At 30.1% G+C, this 12,395-nt stretch overlaps 1 protein-coding gene across 1 annotated transcript; it reads right to left on the bottom strand.

Annotated features, from left to right (window-relative positions):
- Positions 1-499: 499 nt before the first annotated feature.
- Positions 500-12,389, bottom strand: LOC129939595 (serine protease snake-like). Its single transcript, XM_056047668.1, has 5 exons — positions 12,268-12,389; positions 1,320-1,490; positions 1,168-1,250; positions 942-1,099; positions 500-882 (listed from the first exon to the last, which is right to left on the bottom strand). The coding sequence occupies exons 1-5, from the start codon at positions 12,321-12,323 to the stop codon at positions 700-702; spliced, it is 651 nt and encodes a 216-aa protein (XP_055903643.1). The 5' UTR covers positions 12,324-12,389; the 3' UTR covers positions 500-699.
- Between the last annotated feature and the right edge of the window lie 6 nt (positions 12,390-12,395).

Genomic DNA, 12,395 nt, shown 5'->3' with positions numbered 1-12,395 from the left:
TTTTTAATAAGTTTCAATTTATTTAAACCCGTTGTTTGATTGCTAACCGAACATTTACGTGTAATTCAAAACATTCAACTAAAATTACACTTGTAAAGACAGCTTAATTTGACTCATATCAATTGCCAGCATTACAAACTTTAAAATACGAATTTGATATCTATGTTTTATTTTTAATCCTACAATAAAAATCTTTTTCTTTTACGAATTAGCTGAAGTTGTTTCATAACTTTTAACATAAAAAAAGGTTATTCGAGAAACTAGATATCCAAATATTATGACCACTCATGGCGGTAAGAAAGTAAATTCCAGTGAATCATCAGTAACTTGAGAGAATTATTAAAAATTATAATGTGCGGGTAGTTATTTTGTATAAATCCCAAAATTTGCATTCATATTTGAATGTAACCCTGTTCGTAGACTTCCAGCAAGTTCTCATTGTTTTAAATAAGAGTAAACTTATACGATTTGCTTTTGCTTTTTTGAAAAAAACTGCATATTGAAAGATTCAAGAATTTGTATTTGCATTGATAGTAAGTTTTATATCGGAACTGAAAAACATTGTTTTTAAAACAAGCGCCCACATTTTGAAAAACTTTTTCTTATTTATTTTTGTACATAGTTTTTACAAAACAATCCTAATTTGTTTCTTTCTAGAATTGCGATTAATGCATTCTTAGATTTAGGATGATGCGATGATCAGTCACATGTCTTTAAAATCTCTCCTCGTTCGTTTAACACTTCACTTATCCATTCTATGTAGGGGTAGATTCTTGTATAGATCGCTGGTGGTAATCCAGAGCAGGCTTGGCCTGAAGACGTTATTCCAACAGCAAATGTCTTATTTTCATGTTTTACAATAAGCGGTCCACCAGAATCACCCTAAAGAAAGTTTACCATCAAATTATCAAGGTTTACAATTCTATCTGCCTAATTCCTACCTGACAGGTGTCTTTAATGCCTTCCTTATCCCCAGCACAGATATGAGCATCCGAAAGACCCATTTTGAATTTCCGTTGACGTTTGAAAAATGGTGCACAATATTCTGGTGAAAAAACTGTCAAATTGACTTTCAATAATTCTTGAGAACCCATTCCAGCTAGAATTTAAGTATAAATTTTAATTTATTTATATATTTCCTTGAAATTATATTTGTTTAATATTTACCAAATTCTGTCAAACCATATCCTATGGCTGTGACGTCATCGATTGGTAAATTTGGACTTTTCCATAAACAAACTGAAGAAAACCTGTTACCGCATAAATTTAAAATAAAGTTTGGGAATTAAAAATAAATTAATTTAAGGATAATTGTTTACCATGTTGGATTGTCTAGTTCGAGTATTGCAATGTCATCGTATCCTTGTGTGGGATCATATTCAGGATAAATTGACACATTGACTACAGAAAATTTTAAAAATACATCCCTATAATCATTGTTTTGCGCCTTAAGAGATTCTCCGCCTATAAAAACTACATCAGGAATTTTGCTGAAATAAGAACCATACAACCATGCGATAAAATCTAATATTTATACAATAAGATTAATAATGTTAGTTTTTAATAATTATCGCGAACTTGCACCTGTATTCTAACAATACATATAAATTAAGATCTTAAAATATGCCTTCAAAATAAGTTGGCCTTCAAAAATTTAAATACAATATGATATCACAAAATAAATTCGATTTCTTAGATTTGTTTTTGAAAATCCTTAGATATTTATATAGTTTTTAATTTTATATTTATAAAATTCATCAATTTTTGTTTAAAAATAGATAATAAAAATGAAAAGAAAATAGTTTATAAGAATACATAATTACATTTTTATTTGATTTTAATCAACAAATTATGACCCCCTTTGGAGATATCGAATTTTAATATATTTTTTTTTGAATCCAAGGCAACAATTTTAACATTTTTTATCCTCAACAATTACTAAGGCAATATGAGAGCTGTGTCTGAAAAAAAGGTTGAAATCGGTTCATGAGCTCCTAAGAAAATTTCGAAACAGTTCTATGCGGGGTACCATGTATTCTGGAGCAAAACAAATACGTATGTATATATTGTTTTTATTGAAAGGAGCCAAGTTTAGAAAAATAATTTTTGAGAAAGTTTAATAAAAATCTATCGGTTCGTTTTTAAGAAAATTCGAATTTTCGATTTCTTACCAAAGAATGTGTGTGTGGTCTACGGTCATTTTCGATCTTAAAAACATGAAAAAGCGCCAAACGCAAATCTGTTTTAAATATTAATTTACAATTTTGAACATAATAGACCAAATGGTTTGGCTGTAGGGACGAAGACATACAGAAAGACGGATGGAATCACGGGACCCACTTTTTTGGCTTTTCTACCATTTATATCATGTAATTTTTAACGGATATAATACTGGCCATGTAGTTCCTATATATCGCAAGTAAACGACATTCTTCTTCATTTTTCAAATTCACCACATTTCCCCCGCAAAAATGACATTTTTTGATTTATGTATGACTGTTTCCATGCAGTTCCAAAACATAAGCTTCCCTTAAGCTGGTTTTAAAGTTTTAAGATAAACACAATTTGTTCTTGTTTGCGGTGATTGAAAAATCAAATGCACGATTAAGTCCCACGAACTTGACCCTGTATCAAGAGATGGGAACGAACACCCTTAAAAACCCATCGGAAGAGAAAAATAATGTCCCGACAATTTGATTTATTCATCAGATTCATTTCAATGGTGATTAGGAAGAATCTATACATACAAAAATTGTTATGTCCAAAATATTTCTTTGCGAATAGTGTTTTCGACAAATTTTGAGAAAAATAAAACTAACAGTTAAACAAAAACAAAAAAAAAATGTAAATCCTTACTAGAATTAAAGATATTGGCTTTAAAATAATTTAAACTTATAGAATACTAGATTTTTGGATAGCAGAATGAAAAAACCTCAGCTGTACTTTTTTGTATGTATGTTTGAATTGTGCCGAGATGGGATGAGGCCATACTAAGTGTGATTGTCATAGGTATTAAATAAACAATTAAATTACACAACAATTATTAACATATTTGCAGGATTTCTCTGTAATTTGCATACGTCCGACAACGGCGGCGTGTGCCCTCACGTGTTTGCCCGATCGTGTAGACCCACTCAGTGATGTGCTCCTCCTGCAGCCGCACTACCACCGACACCACCTGCCTCGTCTACCGCGTGCGACCCCCGTCCGCGCACTCGCAGAATTATCAGAATTAGAAGACACACCCTGTGAATTATTTGTTGCACGGTTGTACCTGCATGGCTCGTGTTTGGCATAGCAAAGTTTAGGTTTAAATTTATTATTTGTGGAACTTGTTGGGATCCACAGTTTGCGTCTAACGTTGAGGGCTTGAGGTACGTAAAGCGCAAAGCCCGCGTTAATATACGTGTATGATAAGTTTAACATGTTCCACAACTTATTTCATAAGGGATGGGAATGCGTTGTTTCTGTTTGCAATTCCATTTTTATACAAATATAATTCAAATCTTCGGTAATTTAGTAGTGAAAGCGATCAGATTCAACAGGAAGTAATTTTTCCCATGGGAATGCATTGTTTTTTAGAGGTCAAAAGTAACTCATGTCCTTTCTTAAGTCTCAAACTATCTCCTATTTAAATCTGTTCAGCAGTTTGGGTGTAAAAGCAATCGGCCCACCTGAATTTTCATGTGAATGCGTCATTTTCCCGGGGTAAAAAATAGCCTATGTCCTTTCTCGTATCAAAATATCTCCATACCAAATTTCATGCAAATTGGTTCAGAAGTTTAGGCGTGATTGAGTAACAGACAGACAGATTTACTTTCACATTTATAATATTAGTAAATGCCTTCGACATTCATGTTTATAAAAATACAACAGTCAGTTTTTTCCATAAACATTAAAATCAACACAAAACAGTACGCAAAATCGGTAAACATTGATATTCGATTATCGATATCTCGTAAATAAGATTATTGTCTTCAAAATGCTTTCATTCCGAACTTAATTTTGTTGTTAAAGTAAGATATGTAATGGGCTTAGAAAAATCCAATATGTATCGGTTTATATAGGAATAAGATACTTTTAACAAGTGCTAAATTGGTAAAAATTGTTTTTTTTTTCACTAAAAATCTCTTTAACCAAAATAGGTTTTGAGATCAAACTATTCAAAATATTGTTTGTATTTTTCAGTTAATTCTTTAAGCAAATTTAATCGATCAACTTACAAAAAAACTGATAAGAAATGGTTTTCAACTCAAGTACTAAGAAAACAACGAAAAATATTGACTTCAAATTTTTTATGTCACACAAAAAAATGTTATGAATATTTACAAAGCTCTTTGGATAGATTTTTAGGATAGATTTTTATTTTCGGTATTTAGATATACATTTGGTAAGCTACCGCACAGTTTACACACAGAGATTTGATATGCTATAATAATATCTTTCTACTGAATAAGTATTTTAATTTAAATAAAGTTTACAAAAAAGAAATAAAGAATTTACTTTGAAGGAAAGTATAAATAAAACCTTCAATACAAAATAAAAAAAAAATCAGGTACGTTTGGACTGGAATTAACAATTCAACTTCAAAACTATAGTAATGAAGAAGGTTAGTATGAATTGGGTTAGTAAATAATAATAATAAATTAATTTATAAAGGTATATTAGTACTTTGTTAGTAAATAGATGATTAAATATACATATTTGTAAGAAATATATAATTAAATAAATACAATAGTTAATTAATAAGAAAAGCAAATGAGTAAATAACTAAATAAATAAACAAATAGTACCTATGTAAATAAATAAATAAACAAATAAATATGAACGAGATACATGAATGAATTAACATATAAGTAAATATGTATAGAAAAGAAAAATATATAGTTACAACAATAAATAAGTAAATAAATAAATAAATAAATGAATAAATAAATAAATAAATAAATAAATAAATAAATACATAAATAAATAAATAAATAAATAAATAAATAAATAAATAAATAAATAAAAAATAAATAAATAATAATAAATAATAAATAAATAAATAAGTACGTAAACATGTGAACATATAAGGATCTTTAATAACAAGTATATAATATCAAAAATATGGTTAAGAAAACAATTGATTAATTAATGGATTGTCAGGAATTTCACAATTTCGCAAAAATGAATTCTTAAGTTTAGCTATTCTTTCAGAGATCATTTCAACATTTGCTCTTGCATGTAAATCCAGTGTAGAATGGTATCGAGAAAGATTAAGCATCATTTTAAGTAAAATGTTCTCTGAAATTTGAAGTTTTTTAAGATGACTTTTGGAACAATTTCCCCACACATGGCATCCATAGAGAAGGATTGCTTGAAATATTACCTTGTGAATTATTATTTTGTTAGTGTTGTTTAAACATGACTTTCTATTTATAAATGGATATAGCATATTGATTGCTATGCTTACTTTGCGCAGCGTTTGAACAATATGTTCCTTAAATGTAAGTTTTTGGTCTAGATAAACCCCTAAATACTTCACACTCGAGTCCCATTTGACATTAACACCATTAACAATAATCTGATTACTGGGGAGATAGCAAGACTTTCTTTTTCGGCTAAAAAAGATAGCTTGTAATTTCTCAGCATTCAGCTTAATTTTCCACTTTTGATAATAATGCATCATAAGTTCAAGTGCATGTTGTAAATTTGTCTCAATGTTGAGACTAAATTCATGCGATGAAAAGATGCCAGTATCGTCAGCGAATATTGCTATTTCACATTCTTGCAGTTTGGGAATATCAGATGTGTAGATGTTGTATAAAAGAAGACCCAATACTGATCCTTGCGGAACACCTGCATTAACATTGTAAGAAATTGAAGGACAATTATTAACATAGACACTAAAACAACGGTTAGAGAGAAAACTTTGAATAATTTTGACCAGATACATGGGAAAGCCAAAATGTACCATCTTGTGGACAATCCCATCATGCCACACTGAGTCTTTTCTATATCTAGTAAAACAAGGCCAGTTGATTTACCTAAAGAACGATTTTTCTTGACATGTTCACATACTCTTAAAATTTGATGAGAAGTGCTGTGATGCATCCTAAATCCAAATTGTTCATTTGGAAAAATATGTAAGTTTTCAACGATTTGCAAAATTTTACATTTAACAATTTTTTCCAATATTTTACTTAGACAACTAAGCAAACTAATCGGTCGATAGCTAGTAGGGAGTTTTGCATTTTTCCCAGGTTTTGGAATTGGTATGACTTTCGCCTTTTTCCATGTCATTGGGAAATACTGCATTTTAAGACATGCATTTATCAAAAAGGTAAGATATATAAGGCCTGCTTTAGGTAGATTTTTTATATAAATATTTTTAATTTTGTCTAGTCCATCAGATTTCCTAGATTTAAGGTTGGAAACTACATGTTTAACATCCTGCCTATTTACAAACTGATCCCTAGGAGTATCGATGTTTTGTGAGTTTATAATGCTCAATGTTTGACTCACAAGATTTTGAGTTGTGACATCACTGAGGTGTTGTAACACGGTATGATTGTTCAGAAATGATGAGGCCAATAAATTAGCTTTATTTGAGTCTTGATAAACCACTTCGTTTCCATTATTCATATTTGGAATTCGTCTATTTTTGTTTTTTATAATTTTGACTATATTCAAACAAGGTTTTTCATTTTTTTCCAATTTACTTAATTTATCGTTCCAATTTCTATTTCTGTGTTTAACAATTTCTTCATTAATGTTTTTTTTTATATAATTTAGTTTGATCACGATATTCTGGCAATCGATAACGTTGCCATTGCCTGTTGAAGTAATTTCTCTGACGTATTAATTCCAGAATGTGTTCAGGCATTTTAGCAGAAAAAGGTTTTTTAGACTTTTTTGGTATACATGATTGCACCGTGTCAAGAATTTGATTAGAGAAAGTATTGACATGCATATCAATATCTTCTCTACAGCGCACTCTACCTAAGTCTGTAGAGACTGTTCTAAGTTTAGATTTAATTTCTGATCTAAAACGGCACCAATTAGCATTTTTAAGATCCAAAAAGTATTCTTCTCTTTGTTCAACTAATTCATTCATCTTGCATAGAACTGGAATGTGATCAGAACTTAAATCATTGATTGTCTCAGGCTGATTAAAAAACGAAGGTGCATTTGTTATGAATATATCCAGAACTGATGGACTTCCCCTTGACCCAGACGGAAAATAGGTTGGACTAAACGGAAACAACATGGAATACGTATACAAGCACGACACACTGACAAGAACATTACCCCACGAGTTTGCACGAACACAACCCCAGTCCCTATGCCTACAATTTAGGTTACCTCCAATTATATAGTTCTCATTTCTTATTAATAATTTTCTAAGATCTCTCTTAAAATACATTCTTTTTTCTTCATTAGAGTTTTTACCAGGAAAATTTACACAGAACATTTTTAACGTTAAATGATTCCTCAATCTTACCTCAATACCAACATTTTCTATTAAACGAGTCCTCACAACGGGCAAGAGAAAATGTTGAATTGATTTTTTTATTAAAATTGCTACACCTCCACCTCTTTGATCTATTCGATCTACACGGTAGCATTTATAATTTGGGGTGGAAAAAACTATATCTGAACTTAACCATGTTTCTGTTACAAAAGCTATATCGATTTTATTGTGGTTCAAAAAATTTAAAAATTCGATTCTCTCGCTGCAGTTTGCACATTTAAGAACTTCAGTGTTTGTACATTCTTCGGTTTTGTGAGAAGCTGCTCATATGGAACAATATGTTCTCACATGGCAATGTTTCTCGCCATGACCAAACAGTTGGCAGTTTCTACATTGAGTCAAATGATTTTTTTGCTTTCGTTGATATGACCAATTGATTTGTGTGCGAAATATGGATCTAATTTTTTTTTCTAAGTTCATAAAGTTTAATAGAGCCACTTTCAAGAGATACTATGTAGAACGTATCTGTATATTGTTCGTAGTTTTTGGTGATTTTTTTCAATTCTTTGCATAATAGACCAAGATTTATTAGTTCATTTTTTAACACGGTAGTGTCTAATTCATTTAAACCATATAATATAACTTTAAAAGCTTTTTCACTTTTTAATGCATGAGTGAAGTACTGACAGTTGTCTGTCTTTAATTTTTTAAGTACTAAGTTATATGAATCGATTGATTCGCACATTATTTTGATGCCAATTGACATTTTTTTAATGGAATAGTCGGACACACTAATGGTTTTCATCGATGCATGCACATATTCACAAGATTTTTGTAATAATTTAATGGGAGGAATTTGCACTCTTTTAGATGGTTGGTTTGGCGACTCGGAATCATCCATTTTTTCGGTTTCTTTTTCATTGTCGGTGTCACTATCCGGCAAGCATTGTAAGGGGCTCCAGTAGTTACCTCTGGAGTCCCTTTTATTCGCATTCATAGCTATTTTTTTCCGAAAATTACTGTCCGAGGACATTAAGTTGTCCTCAGAAATAGGTGATCTCGCGCGTTTATTAATATTGAACAAAAAAAAAAAAAATCACGATCAGAGTTAGAGACTGCTTGACAAGACGTCTTGCTTTATCAAAAGCTCTTTGAAACACAAATTGAGAGACGAGATGGGTAGTTATCAGTATGGCTAGCAACCCAACCTCTTTTATTTTTATGAAATGAAGTCGAGTTAAAAAAAAAAAAAATTAGAGAAAATGTAATAAAAATCTATCAGGCCGTTCTGTAGAACAATAGGATTTTCGATTTTGGACAAAAAAATGCTTAAAGCTTGTCTGGTTAAACATTTGATTTAAAGGTTTGAAATCAATTAATCTTATGGTCAAGAAGCGTATACAGACATAAATACAAACAGACAAGCGGAATCACTAAACCCAGTTTTTTTTTCAAATTTTCACCATTATAATGTCATGATTGTTCAAAATCTCGAATTCCAAAGTTTTTACGAATGCACAACATTTTGCAAGCAAAAAAATGAGTATAATTGGTAGCTGATGTCTTATTTTAAATACCATTCCAAATTGTAAATTAATTCAAGCGGTGGTTCATTTAATCGTTTAAAAAACTATTCTAATTTGTTAAAAGTATCAGCCAATTTTGACTCTCAAAATTTAACAGTATATAGTCTTTTTTCCAAATAACCATCAATGAAAATAGCGTTCAACAGTTCGTGAAAGTGATAAAATTTGTTTATGAAAATAAGTATCCTGTTCGGAAAAAAATCTACTCGTTTAGTCGATCCGTCCGACACAATTTTTCGCATCAAGTAGAATTTTCAAAACAACTCCAAATGAATTTTGAATGAAACTAATCAAATGAATTGGGGAAAAAATCATTCTTTGGACTAAAGATTGTTATCCTGCAACGGTCCTTATTTCTTTGAGAAAGAACCAGAAATTGTTACCATTACTATGGATCTCTTCTTCTATATTAAAAATTGATCAAACAACACCTACAAAGATCTTAACGTAAAGGGATTAGTCTTTGAGCATTCCTAGAAATAAATCCAAGCATAGAACTGGTCATAGAAATGATGTACTCAAAGCGATTAGAAAAAATAATATCAAATCAATGAAATTATTGAAATGCTTCTTCAGTAACTTTGGATATGGGAGGATTCATGTATATCCTAAGAATAGAATAACGGAGACACACAACGTTAAAAGTACTATAACATTTAGAAGCATTAGAAGCATTTAAGTACACCAAACAGATAAGTCAAGAAGAACGTTCTGCGGGTTCATGCCATCCGAAACAGATTTTATACTTATAAATAATTTATGGCTATTAGCATTATATTAGACAAAGAGTATTAATGAAAAAGAAGGGCTCCTTAACAACTTCCTCATGTAACCCCCTCAATAAGTTTTTAAACAAAGTTTAAAATTCGGACGCTTTAAATGTTTGCAATAAGTTAGGCTTTAAACCATTTTGTTGAGTTAGAATGAGAAAAATCAATTTAGGTGGAGCAACATTCCGTATAAAACTACCACCTAGTGAAATACAACTGCCAACCATTTCTCTGAGCGAGTTATGACAGGGACGGAGGGGACCTATACAGTTTCTTCTGCCGAATCCGAACGACATTATCCCTCTATTATTACAGTCTTATGCCACGGGTATAACAGAATTAAAAGGTAATTCATAAAGCTATCAAATTAATTAATATTTGAGGGAACCTAATACATATAATTGCTAAAAATTTTATTATTACCTTTTGTGAATCTGCCAACGACAAAGCCTTGGGAAAGATAATTTCTTTAACTGAGAAAAGAAATTAAGCTATTTAACATTTCATTTTTAAATATTTTTGGGAATTATAGATGTTTTTTAAATGTAGTGATAGTTTATGAGTACATTTTCAGATATAGATTTAAGAACATGGTAGACATAAGAACATACTATCAAATCCAGATTGAGATGCATATTTTAATTGTAATAACTCATCAAGATTAACTCCACATATAATTGACTAAAATTGAATAGTTCATGTAAAGCCGTTAAGCGGGCTTCTGATTATCTAGCAAAGCTGAAAAAGAAAACAATATTATAATATTACATTCTGAAAAGTATTATCATCTCAAACTTTTAACTGCAGAAATCCTTTTCCATTCCATTTTGAAGTCTTAAAAAATACAATCACTAAAAATCAGTCAAAAGACTTTAAATAAAAAGAGGCTGGGATGCGACCCACACTGATAAATTCCCATCCCGTCTGTCGATTTGTATCGGTTAAAAGTTTGTAGGGTTCGGTTGAAAAAGTTGTTAGTTGAATTATTCTCAAAAAATTTGAATTACTCGTACCAACAATTTTGTTCATACCATTTCGTACTATTTCTTCAAATTTGCGTTCCATTTTTTTTTAGATTTTACTGTTTTATGAAAAAAGGACTGTTGGATTTTTATGAAAAAACTACTTGATATTCGAAAACAATATTTTCTGTAAAATAAAAAAAGATTGAACACAATATTTTTAATTTTTCAAAAGATATTTGAGTCGAAAATTCATTTTTACCAGCTTTTATTAAGTTTTTTGTTTAGATTTTTATTTTTTGTAAAAAAACTGTCAATTTGGTTTTTCTCAAATTTGTTCTATATGTTGAAAACAATATTTCTTATAAGTTAAAATTAGTTGTTAGCAATAATCTCAAATTTTTGAAAAGATATATGAGTCGAAATTCAATTTTTACCAACTTTGAGTAATTTTTTTTTGCTTTTTTTTATAAAAAAAAATGTCAATGCGATTTGTCTTAAAATTTTTCCAGATGTTAAAAACGTTATTTTTCGTTGCACAAAATCGTTTTGGAGATAAAATGATTTTGCATTCGTAAAGTTTTCGAGGTGACACTTATTTTTTGTTCAGTTTTTTTTTTATTTATAAAAAACCGTTAATTTGATTTTTTTCAAAAAAAAAGTTGTTATCACGTTACAGTTTACTATATAAAATTTAATTCAAATCTCTAGCGTTTTTCATTCATGAGATATTTAAGGTTAACCGAAATTTGCAATGTAAAAAAAATACCCACGCAATTTTCTTGAGAGCCATTTCTGCATCTTTCTGCCTTATTATGTGTATAGCAAAATTTATTTCAAGTCGATATCTCTGCTGGTTCTTGAGCTATGGACGACGAAGAAAACGTCGCGAACGTACGTACACACGCACGCCCAAACATTTGTCTAAAAATCTTTTATTTCGACTTTAGGGACCTTGAAACGTCGAGAAATTTTCCATTTGACAAATCGGACCCATTACAATAGCTTCCTATGGGAAGTGAAAAAGAATGCAATCTTTTTTTACTATGCTTGTAGTCTTTTATGTACCTATTTGAAATGTCTTTTACAATCTTTTTAGTCTTTTTTCAATTCAAGAATGCAATGGATTTGTACTGCTTGTAGTCTTTTAAGTACCTATTTGGAAAATCTTTTACAAAAAGTCTTTCAATTCAATTCACTGCAATACTAAAAATCTGCATTCTCTTACAGCTCTGTTATATAGAGATCACAATTTATAACAACCTAACGGAATACATATGCAAAAAACGGGGACTTCTACGTTTTCACTTTCTCATTTAACAATCACATAGCATTGTTTTAATATAAATTTTGAATAAGTTGTTAACCCCACATAAATAGGTTGAAGGTTGTTGCGCGAGAGAAATTATGAAGAAAACAATTTTTTATTTCCATAAATCTAGAATTTTGTAGATAATATAGTTTTAATTATTTAATATGTAATATATAGTTACCCATCTTTGTAAACACAATGAGCAGCGGTTAAAACCATTTTTGGACTTATAATCATCCCACCGCCATGATATTTAAGTTCTCCGAACTCGTCTAACCATCCTAAAGCAGCCTTGAATTGACAAATTAA

The sequence above is a fragment of the Eupeodes corollae genome, chromosome 1, assembly GCF_945859685.1.
Source record: "Eupeodes corollae chromosome 1, idEupCoro1.1, whole genome shotgun sequence".
NCBI lineage: Eukaryota > Metazoa > Arthropoda > Insecta > Diptera > Syrphidae > Eupeodes > Eupeodes corollae.
This window is presented reverse-complemented; position numbering and strand designations above follow the sequence as displayed.

Bases quoted from the DNA above. Each gene is read 5' to 3' on its own strand.
- LOC129939595 (XM_056047668.1), bottom strand. From the start codon at position 12,323: ATGATTATAAGTCCAAAAATGGTTTTAACCGCTGCTCATTGTGTTTAC. The intron at 1,491-12,267 runs GTAACTATATAT...TTCTTATTTCAG, and splicing joins CATTGTGTTTACAAAGATGG to CAAAATTCCTGATGTAGTTT. The intron at 1,100-1,167 runs GTAAATATTAAA...CTTAAATTCTAG, and splicing joins ATATGGTTTGACAGAATTTG to CTGGAATGGGTTCTCAAGAA.